The following is a 12,173-nucleotide window of genomic DNA, read 5'->3' as shown; positions in this document are numbered from 1 at the left end:
CTCAATACAACAGTCTACTTCTCTTCTCTGAATAAGAATAAAGTCTTTTACTTCATTCTTTATTACTTATAAAAGTATTATTTCAAGAGTGCAACTCAATAAGCTGGTATCCAGCTCCAACCTTCTCATTCTTTTGTGATATTTAAGTTTCTATGTAATTTACTGATCACTCTATCTATTTATATCTACTGTGTTATCAGTGAGGAATTAAAATACTGACTCTCAACATCTTATATCACACTTCCTGTTCTTATTTTAATGCTGCTAAAAAACTGAGTTGAAACCAGATGAGGCGGGTTATCATTATATTAATCATTAATATTTAGAGGCAATATATACTAATATCATATTCAAAGCCAAATGCTATTTAATAATATTTTCACTAAAACAGTACCTGCAATATGTCCTTTGGATGATCTTTGGCAGATGCAATGAAAAGAGAATGTCCACAAATAATACCTTCCGCTACAAAATACTTCAGTAACATCTGTGAGTAGCTTTCATATTTGTCTTCTTCTGCAAAAATAACCACACAAAAACAGTATTTAGATACTAATAAATAAAATTTCAACTATTTTCTGTATGGAGCAGCTGTACAATTCCTTGCTGAACAATTGCCATCTTGGGACTTACCATATCTGTAAGGAAAGGCATATATTTTTAAGTTCAATTTATCTGAAGACAGTGGTCTTTGACCCTTATGTTATATCTGAGTTTTCAATACTTTACTATAATTAGACTAATTCAGAAAGTCTGACACATAACAGAAGGCAGTCTTGTAACAAAACTGATCTCATTTACATTTTTGAAGAATAGATTTGGCATTTAATACTTGCCAAGATAACTGGCAGGCAACGAACCATGATTCATAAAGTTGATTGTCAATAATCTTCTTGCCTTAAAATTATAATTTGAATTCCTTTCTTTACATAGTTTTATCCCCAATTTACGTTATGATAATCCCACCAACTCTAACATATTTACAATGTGATGATCCATTTTCTTAAAATTTTTATACCACAGATTATTCAATTGTAAGAAAAACTTTGGCGTGATTCACAACAAAATTTTGCCAAGTATTTCTGATATGTATTATCTTATTTACTTAATAATATATTGTACAACCCACTTGCATGCAAGTTATCAGGTCAGTCCATTTGTGAGATATAAATTGTATCCCACTGTTCATTAGATATGCTCCATTTAGTTTTCATTAGAGCAACAAATATCCTTTGTTAATTTAAAAACAGATTTTTTTGGACTTTGACGTGTACGTCTCTGCAAATTCATACACGTTAAATGGATGAATGTAGATTTAGTGAAATCAAAAAGCCTTATACTTTTTGTTTATTTTGGGACACTCAGAATATGGCTAAAAATTGATGGATTTCTCCTTGTGTGACAGAACAGTGCTTCTGCATTAAAAAGGTTAACAATCAACTCAAAGTCAATCTTTAAAAAAAACTCCACAAAAACGCACTGACAATATTTTTGATGACTGTCAGCAGCTTCTGTAAAGAAAATGACAGCTCTACAATTTGTCATTTTTTGAATTGTCTATAGTAATTGAATTTAAAAAAAAGGTTTAATGACCTAGAAATCAGAGGACCAAGTAAGCCCCCAGATGGTATTCTTTTAGGCCTTTTGATGATATAAAAGTTAACAATAATAGATCACAACTGAAAGCTGCTACAAGGGTCTGACACATTTTTGGGTTAGAGGCCATTGCCATAGCCATTCCCTTACGTAGGCTGGCACTAAAGATATTCCTTTTAATGAAACAACAATTGCTTTAAAATGGTCAGTAGCTATATTAAGCTATTTTATGAGAGTCACAAGCACCATAAGATTTGCAACTAAACATTTGTAGTTCTCAACATTTACCTAGGGGCTCATCAAAATATTTAAGTGCATTTTGATATATCTTTACTTTGACTTGTTTAATTAGAACCAGATCTTACTGTAAGATAGGCAGGAAGAGGGATGAGGTCCTGAAGTGTGAGTTTCGGGAACTAGGCAGAAGGCTGAAGAACAAGACCTCAAAGGTGGCGTTCTCAGGATTGCTGTCAGTGCTACGTGATAGTGATGGTAAGAATTGGAGGAGTTGGCAGCTGAATGCGTGGCTGAGGAGTTGGTGCAGGGGGCAGGGTTTTAGATTTAGTTTTAGATTTTTGGATCATTGGGATCTCTTCTGGGGAAGGTGGGACCTGTACAGATTGGATGGGTTGCACCTGAACTCGAGGGGGAGCAATATCCTTGCAGGTAGGTTTGCTAGCATGGTTCGGGAGGGTTTAAACTAATTTGCAAGGGGGATGGGACCCGGAGCGATAGAGCAGTGAAAGAAATGCACGGAGTAAAGCCAGATCTAACATATAGAGAGGCTTTGAGGAAAGAGAAGCAGAATAAAGGGTAGAAGGGCTAAAGTCTGTGTACTTCAATGTGAGAAGCATCAGGAACAGAGGTGATGAACTGAGAGCTTCGATACATACATGGAATTATGATGTAGTGACCCCCAGAGACTCGGCTGGCACCAGGGCAGGAATGGATTCTCAATATTCCTGGATTTCAGTGCTTTAAAAGGGATGGGGGGGGGAGGGGAGCAGGGGTGGCATTACTTGTCAGGGATACTATTACAGCTACAGAGAGGGTGGGTAATGTAGCAGGATTCTCTTTTGAGTCAATATGGGTGGAAGTCAGGAACAGGAAGGGAGCAGTTACTCTATTGGGAGTATTCTATAGGCCCCCTGGTAGCAGGAAAGATACAGAGGAGCAGATTGGGAGGCAGATTTTGGAAAGGTGCAAAAATAACAGGGTTGTTATCATGGGTGACTTTAACTTTCCTAATATTGATTGGCACCTGATTAGTTCCAAGAGTTTAGATGGGGCAGAATTTGTTAAGTGTGTCCAGGACGGATTCCTGTCATAGTACATTGACAGGCCGACTAGGGGGAATGCCATACTAGATCTAGTATTAGGTAACGAACTGGGACAGGTCACAGATCTCTCAGTGGGTGAGCACCTGGGGGACAGTGACCACTGCTCCCTGGCCTTTAGCATTACCATGGAAAAGGATAGAATCAGAGAAGACAGAAAAGTTTTTAATTGGGGAAGGGCAAATTATGAGGCTATAAGGCTAGAACTCGCGGGTGTGAATTGGGATGAGGTTTTTGCAGGGAAATGTACTATGGACATGTGGTCGATGTTTAGGGATCTCTTGCGGGATGTTGGCGATAAATTTGTCCCGGTGAGGAAGATAAAGAATGGTAGGGTGAAGGAACCATGGGTGACAAGTGAGATGGAAAATCTAGTCAGGTGGAAGAAGGCAGCATACATGAGGTTTAGGAAGCAAGGATCAGATGGGTCTACTGAGGAATATAGGGTAGCAAGAAAGGAGCTTAAGAAGGGGCTGAGTAGAACAAGAAGGGGGCATGAGAAGGCCTTGGCGAGTAGGGTAAAAGAAAACCCCAAGGCATTCTTCAATTATGTGAAGAAAAAAAGGATGACAGGAGTGAAGGTAGGACCGATTAGAGATAAAAGTGGGAAGATGTGCCTGGAGGCTGTGGAAGTGAGCGAGGTCCTCAATGCAAACAACAGGAATTCTGCAGATGCTGGAAATTCAAGCAACACACATCAAAGTTGCTGGTGAACGCATCAGGCCAAGCAGCATCTGTAGGAAGAGGTGCAGTCGACGTTTCAGGCCGAGACCCTTCGTCAGGACTAACTGAAGGAAGAGTGAGTAAGGGATGAATACTTCTTTGACATTCATTTTCTGTTGCTATTTGAGGAGAGGGGCATTATGACTGTGAGGGCAGTTTGCTGTTCTCGGTGTTGGATGTGGGAGGCCCTGGAGTCTCCAAGCCTCCCGGACGTCTACATCTGCGCCAAGTGCATCGAGATGCAGCTCCTAAGGGACCGCGTTACGGAACTGGAGCTGCAGCTCGATGACCTTCGTCTGGTCAGGGAGAGCGAGGAGGTGATAGAGAGGAGTGGAAGGCAGGTGGTCACGCCGGGGCCACGGGAGGCAGACAAGTGGGTCACGGTTAGGAGGGGGAAGGGGAAAAGTCAGGTGATGGGGAGTACCCCGGAGGCTGTGCCCCTTAACAACAGGTACTCCTGTTTGAGTACTGTTGGGGGGGACAGCTTACCCGGGGGGAAGCGACAGTGGCCGTGCCTCCGGCACAGAGTCTGGCCCTGTAGCTCAGAAGGGTAGGGCAAGGAAGAGGAGGGCAGTTGTGATAGGGGACTCGATAGTAAGGGGGTCAGACAGGTGATTCTGTGGACGCAGTCCAGAGACCCGGATGGTAGTTTGCCTCCCTAGTGCCAGGGTCCGGGATATTTCTGATCGTGCCCAAGATATCCTGAAGTGGGAGGGTGAGGAGCCAGAGGTCGTGGTACATATAGGTACCAATGACATAGGTAGGAAAAGGGATGAGGTCCTGAAAGGAGAATATAGGGAGCTGGGAAGGGAGTTGAGAAAAAGGACCGCAAAGGTAGTAATCTCGGGATTACTGCCTGTGCCACGCGACAGTGAGAGTAGGAATGCGATGAGGTGGAGGATAAATGCGTGGCTGAGGGATTGGAGCAGGGGGCAGGGATTCAAGTTTTTGGATCATTGGGACCTCTTTTGGCGCAGGCGTGACCTGTACAAAAAGGATGGGTTACACTTGAATCCTAGGGGGACCAATATCCTGGCAGGGAGATTAGCGGGGGCTACTGAGGTGACTTTAAACTAGAATGGTTGGGGGGTGGGAATCAAATTAAAGAGGCTAGGCGTGAGGAAGTTAGTTCACAACAGAGGGATGGGAACCAGTGCAGAGAGACAGAGGGGTGTAAAGTGAGCATAGAAGCAAAAAGTACAAAGGAGAAAAGTAAAAGTGGCAGGCCGACAAATCCAGGGCAAGCATTAAAAAGGGCCACTTTTCAACATAATTGTACAAGGGCTAAGAGAGTTGTAAAAGAGCGCCTGAAGGCTTTATGTGTCAATGCAAGGAGCATTCGTAATAAGGTGGATGAATTGAAAGTGCAGATTGTTATTAATGATTATGATATAGTTGGGATCACAGAGACATGGCTCCAGGGTGACCAGGGATGGGAGCTCAACCTTCAGGGATATTCAATATTCAGGAGGGATAGACATGAAGGAAGGGGAGGTGGGGTGGCGTTGCTGGTTAAAGAAGAGATTAACGCAACAGAAAGGAAGGACATAAGCCGGGAAGATGTGGAATCGATATGGGTAGAGCTGCGTAACACTAAGGGGCAGAAGACGCTGGTGGGAGTTGTGTACAGGCCATCTAACAGTAGTAGTGAGGTCGGAGATGGTATTAAACAAGAAATTAGAAATGTGTGCAATAAAGGAACAGCAGTTATAATGGGTGACTTCAATCTACATGTAGACTGGGTGAACCAAATTGGTAAAGGTGCTGAGGAAGAGGATTTCTTGGAATGTATGCGGGATGGTTTTTTGAACCAACATGTCGAGGAACCGACTAGAGAGCAGGCTATTCTGGACTGGGTTTTGAGCAATAAGGAAGGGTTAATTAGCGATCTTGTCGTGAGAGGCCCCTTGGGTAAGAGTGACCATAATATGGTGGAATTCTTCATTAATATGGAGAGTGACATAGTTAATTCAGAAACAAAGGTTCTGAACTTAAAGAGGGGTAACTTTGAAGGTATGAGACGTGAATTAGCTAAGATAAACTGGCAAATGACACTTAAAGGATTGACGGTGGATATGCAATGGCAAGCATTTAAAGGTTGCATGGATGAACTACAACAATTGTTCATCCCAGTTTGGCAAAAGAATAAATCAAGGAAGGTAGTGCACCCGTGGCTGACAAGAGAAATTAGGGATAGTATCAATTCCAAAGAAGTAGCATACAAATTAGCCAGAGAAAGTGGCTCACCTGAGGACTGGGAGAAATTCAGAGTTCAGCAGACGAGGACAAAGGGCTTAATTAGGAAGGGGAAAAAAGATTATGAGAGAAAACTAGCGGGGAACATAAAAACGGACTGTAAAAGCTTTTATAGATATGTAAAAAGGAAAAGGTGGTAAAGACAAATGTAGGTCCCCTGCAGACAGAAACCGGTGAATTGATTATGGGGAGCAAGGACATGGCAGACCAATTGAATAATTACTTTGGTTCTGTCTTCACTAAGGAGGACATAAATAATCTTCCAAAAATAGTAAGGGACAGAGGGTCCAGTGAGATGGAGGAACTGAGTGAAATACATGTTAGTAGGGAAGTGGTGTTAGGTAAATTGAAGGGATTGAAGGCAGATAAATCCCCAGGGCCAGATGGTCTGCATCCTAGAGTGCTTAAGGAAGTAGCCCAAGAAATAGTGGATGCATTAATGATAATTTTTCAAAACTCGTTAGATTCTGGACTAGTTCCTGAGGATTGGAGGGTGGCTAATGTAACCCCACTTTTTAAAAAAGGAGGGAGAAAGAAACCGGGGAATTATAGACCGGTTAGCCTAACGTCGGTGGTGGGGAAACTGCTGGAGTCAGTTATCAAGGATGTGATAACAGCACATTTGGAAAGCGGTGAAATGATCGGACAAAGTCAGCATGGATTTGTGAAAGGAAAATCATGTCTGACGAATCTCATAGAATTTTTTGAGGATGTAACTAGTAGAGTGGATAGGGGAGAACCAGTGGATGTGGTATATTTGGATTTTCAAAAGGCTTTTGACAAGGTCCCACACAGGAGATTAGTGTGCAAACTTAAAGCACACGGTATTGGGGGTAAGGTATTGGTGTGGGTGGAGAATTGGTTAGCAGACAGGAAGCAAAGAGTGGGAATAAACGGGACCTTTTCAGAATGGCAGGCGGTGACTAGTGGGGTACCGCAAGGCTCAGTGCTAGGACCCCAGTTGTTTACAGTATATATTAATGACTTGGATGAGGGAATTAACTGCAGCATCTCCAAGTTTGCGGATGACACGAAGCTGGGTGGCAGTGTTAGCAGTGAGGAGGATGCTATGAGGATGCAGGGGGACTTGGATAGGTTGGGTGAGTGGGCAAACTCATGGCAGATGCAATTTAATGTGGATAAATGTGAAGTTATCCACTTTGGTGGCAAGAATAGGAAAACAGATTATTATCTGAATGGTGGCCGATTAGGAAAAGGGGAGGTGCAACGAGACCTGGGTGTCATTATACACCAGTCATTGAAAGTGGGCATGCAGGTACAGCAGGCGGTGAAAAAGGCGAATGGTATGCTGGCATTTATAGCGAGAGGATTCGAGTACAGGAGCAGGGAGGTACTACTGCAGTTGTACAAAGCCTTGGTGAGACCACACCTGGAGTATTGTGTGCAGTTTTGGTCCCCTAATCTGAGGAAAGACATCTTTGCCATAGAGGGAGTACAAAGAAGGTTCACCAGATTGATTCCTGGGATGGCAGGACTTTCATATGAAGAAAGACTGGATGAACTGGGCTTGTACTCGTTGGAATTTAGAAGATTGAGGGGGGATCTGATTGAAACGTATAAGATCCTAAAGGGATTGGACAGGCTAGATGCAGGAAGATTGTTCCCGATGTTGGGGAAGTCCAGAACGAGGGGTCACAGTTTGAGGATAGAGGGGAAGCCTTTTAGGACCGAGATTAGGAAAAACTTCTTCACACAGAGAGTGGTGAATCTGTGGAATTCTCTGCCACAGCAAACTGTTGAGGCCAGTTCATTGGCTATGTTTAAGAGGGAGTTAGATATGGCCCTTGTGGCTACAGGGGTCAGGGGGTATGGAGGGAAGGCTGGGGCGGGGTTCTGAGTTGGATGATCAGCTATTATCATAATAAATGGCGGTGCAGGCTCGAAGGGCCAAATGGCCTACTCCTGCACCTATTTTCTATGTTTCTATGTTTCTCTTCGGTATTCACCAATGAGAGGGAACTTGATGAAGCTGAGGACAATATGAGTGAGGTTGATGTTCTGGAGCATGTTGATATTAAAGGGGAGGAGGTGTTGGGGTTGTTAAAATACATTAGGACAGATAAGTCCCTGGGGCCTGACGGAATATTCCACAGGCTGCTCCACTAGGCGAGGAAAGAGAGTGCTGAGCCTCTGGCTAGGATCTTTATGTCCTCGTTGTCCACGTGAATGGTACCAGAGGATTGGAGGGAGGCGAATGTTGTCCCCTTGTTCAAAAAAGGTAGTAGGGATAGTCCGGGTAATTATAGACCAGTGAGTCTTATGTCTGTGGTGGGAAAGCTGTTGGAAAAGATTCTTAGAGATAGGATCTATGGGCATTTAGAGAATCATGGTCTGATCAGGGACAGTCAGCATGGCTTTCTGAAGAGCAGATCGTGTCTAACAAGCCTGATAGAGTTCTTTGAGGAGGTGACCATGCATATAGATGAGGGTAGTGCAGTGGATGTGACCTACATGGATTTTAGTAAGGCATTTGACAAGGTTCCACACGGTAGGCTTATTCAGAAAGTCAGAAGGCATGGGATTCAGGGAAGTTTGGACTGGTGGATTCAGAATTGGCTTGCATGCAGAAGGCAGAGGATCATGGTGGAGGGATGATAGAGGTGTACAAGATATTAAGCGGAATAGATAGAGTGGACAGCCAGCGCTTCTTCCCCAGGGCACCACTGCTTAATACAAGGGGACATAGCTTTAAGGTAAGGGGTGGGAAGTTCAAGGGGGATATTAGAGGAAGGTTTTTTACTCAGAGAGTGGTTGGTGCGTGGAATGCACTGCCTGAGTCAGTGGTGGAGGCAGATACACTAGTGAAATTTAAGAGACTACTAGACAGGTATATGGAGGAATTGGGTTATATGGGAGGCAGGGTTTGAGGGTTGGCATAACATTGTGGGCCGAAGGGCCTGTACTGTACTGTGCTGTACTATTCTATGTTAAGTCATTCCCCCAAATCTGGAACATTCATATAAAATTTGGAAAACATTTGATAATCCAAGCACATCATATTTACAATGTAGAGAGGATATCATTCTGTACTCCCTAATAAACATTTGCTTTCAGTTCATTATCACACATAAAGTAATACTTTAGGTACTTGCCATCAGTACGAACAAAATACATTAAAGGAATACAATGGGACAAGCAATACTCAATGCTATATTGAGAAACAAGTGAAACCAAAAACTGCTTTTGCATTGCAGAAAATCCATTTACAAAAAAAATCTCACTGTCAGCACAAGAGAATTTTGCATATTTACTTTGGGTTTGCCGTTGTCTATTGTAAACATCAATTTAACCTAATAAGGTTAAATGTATGTGGCAAAACAGGTGCTTAGAGATTAAAGGATTATCTGAATGACCAAGATTACTGGACTCAGCTTGTGTGTCTTTATAGTGATGGTCAGGGACAGGACTCACTACATGTACCAACAAAATGTACCTTCTCAGCTCAGTTTATCACGGAAACTTTCTGAATTTAATGATGAGCTTGGGGAGAAGGGAGAAACTGGATGCATCTACATCTGACCTCTAGAGCATTTGTTACTTCCGCAGCCATGAAGATCTGGAAAGCACTGTGGGCACAGTGATTAACTAGCAGTTTTCTCTACAAATCAGTATCAGTGCAAGCCTGCCTAGCAATCTTACAGTTAATGATGCAGACTGTAACATAACTAGATTAACTTTCACTCTACACACATCAAAGTTGCTGGTGAACGCAGCAGGCCAGGCAGCATCTCTAGGAAGAGGTACAGTTGACGTTTCAGGCCGAGACCCTTCGTCAGGACTCGGCCTGAAACGTCGACTGTACCTCTTCCTAGAGATGCTGCCTGGCCTGCTGCATTCACCAGCAACTTTGATGTGTGTTGCTTGAATTTCCAGCATCTGCAGAATTCCTGTTGTTAACTTTCACTCTGTTCGTTTGTGCATCAAATTAAGTTTTGTGTAGCCAGAGGTTTACCACATGAGGGCTAAAAGTATTTGTAGAATTGTAAAAGATTGAGCAATATGAAGTATGTGAACACATAAACACAAGTTATTCATGCCGGTTCAAGAGACTGGTAGCTGTGGGGTAACAACTGTTCCTGAACCTGGTGATGTGGGACCCAAGGCTCCTGTATCTGCTACCTGATGGTAGTGAGAGGACAGCATGACCTGGATAGTGGGGGTTCTTGATGATGGATGCAGCTTTCTTGTGGCAACGTTCTATGTAAATATGCTTAATGGCAGGAATGGTTTTGCCTAAGATAGACTGGGTTGTATCCACCACTTTCTGTAGACCTTTCCATTCCTGATGGTTCCATTCCATCATCAATGGTGGTAGGCTTCACTGCTAACAGCGAGGCAGGAATTAGAGCCCAGATTCAGAGAAACTCGGATCTTTAGATCTGCAACTACCAGCCTTTTTAAAGGGGTCTGCTTATGGCAATGGTCATTGTTTTCCAGTGTGGATCTCCCACAATACAGTGATAGCAGCAGCAAAGAAATGTATCCGAGAAAGTGCCTGAACTGGCAGCAACACAAGAATTGGGGCCAAAAAGTGCAAGTTGGTGAAAATGGCATATTACATATGTGCCGTATATATTCACATTTGTTGAAAGCTGTAATTAAGTGGTTTTTTTCAAGCTGTATACTAATGAACTTAGTAACACTATTACCATAGCTTATTTAACAGTAATCAATTCACCATAAGGTGATTCAAGTCTCCATCTGATGGTCTAGTTGAGGACATACCAGCTTTTTACTGTTAAAGAAAACTATTTGAATTAACCTTTTGTTAGTTCTGGACAGTGAAGATTACATAGAAAGAGTCATACAGCCTGAAGTTCCCCTTGTATCCCGGTCTGTATGCCTCCCTCAATTAAAGTCAAAGCAATTATTGGATCCCGACCATAAAGTTGCAGCAACATTTAGTCCTATATTCCATCAGTGCACTAGAATTCAAATCATTGTGCAAAAATTAGTGACTTCCTCATTGAAATCATCCCAAAATCAGACAAAATTGGTAAGATAAAAAGCTGCTAGAAGAATCACCATGTTTGCTGTAAATGTCAGCAGACTTTCAATCATTATCTTTATGGAGGAAAGAGGTGGAGATATTAGGGCAGAAATATATCAGTTTTAAGCACTAAGCACACAACATAGCAGCAAACTTTGGGTCCATTGATTAAATTACACAGACTGATCCAAAAATTACACAGCATATGGACTTTAGCAGCTGAGGGCATGGTTGTCACAAGACATAGGGGCAAATTAGGCCATTCAGCCATCAAGCCTGCTCTACAATTCCATCATGGCTGATTTATTATCCTTCTCAACCCCATGCTCATGCCTTCTCCCTGTAACCTTTAGCGTCCTGACTAATCAAGAAACTATCAACCTCTACTTTAAATATACCTAAGGATTTGGCTTCTACAGCCGCCTGCTACAATGAATTCCACAGATTCACTACACTCTAGCTAAAGAAATTCCTCCTCATCTCTGTTCTAAATGGATATCTCTCTAGCCTGAAGCTGTGCCCTCTGGTTCTAGACTCTCCACATTCACTCTATCCAGACCTTTCAATATTTGTTAGGTTTCAATAAGATCCCCTCGACTATTCTTCTAAAACTCCAGCAAGGCCCAGAGCCATCAAACACTTCTCATACATTAACCCTTTCATTCCTGGATTCATTCTTATGAACCTCATCTGGACTCTCTCCAATGCCAGCACATCTTTTCTTAGATAAGGGGCCCTAAACTGCTCACAATACTCCAAATATGACCTGACTAATGCTTTATAAAGCCTCAGCATTACGTCTTTGCTCTTATATTCTAGTCCTCTCTAAATGAATGCTAACATTGCCTTTACCTTCCTTACCACCAATTCAAACTACAAATTAACCTTTAGAGAATCCAGCACGAGGACTCCCAATCCCTTTGCACCTCAGATTTTTTAAATTTTCTCACAGTTTAGAAAATAATCTGTACCTTTATTCCTTCTACCAAAGTGCATGACTATATAGTATACACTATATTCCATCTGCCACATCTTTGCCCATTCATCCAATCTGTCTAAGTCCTTCTGCAGACTCCTTGCTTCCACAACATGACCTGTTCCTCCATCTATCTTCATACTGTCTGCAAATTTGGCCACAAAGCCATCAATTTCATCATCCAAATCATTCGCATACACTATGCAAAGAAACAGTCTCAACACTGACCCCTGCAGAACACAACATGTCACCTACAGCCAACTAGAAAAGGCCC

At 42.6% G+C, this 12,173-nt stretch overlaps 1 protein-coding gene across 5 annotated transcripts in view; it reads right to left on the bottom strand.

Annotated features, from left to right (window-relative positions):
• Positions 1-12,173, bottom strand: part of elp4 (elongator acetyltransferase complex subunit 4) — a 237,335-nt gene that overhangs the window by 200,639 nt on the left and 24,523 nt on the right. For all 5 annotated transcript variants that reach the window (XM_063061632.1, XM_063061635.1, XM_063061633.1 and 2 more), the window contains one exon: positions 395-516. In XM_063061632.1, coding sequence (XP_062917702.1) covers positions 395-516 — 122 coding nt within the window. The remainder of the gene's footprint in view (positions 1-394; positions 517-12,173) is intronic.

Source organism: Mobula hypostoma, chromosome 11 (assembly GCF_963921235.1).
Source record: "Mobula hypostoma chromosome 11, sMobHyp1.1, whole genome shotgun sequence".
Taxonomy (NCBI): domain Eukaryota; kingdom Metazoa; phylum Chordata; class Chondrichthyes; order Myliobatiformes; family Myliobatidae; genus Mobula; species Mobula hypostoma.
The sequence above is the reverse complement of the archived record's forward strand: the minus strand, read 5'-3'. Positions and strand labels throughout refer to the sequence as shown.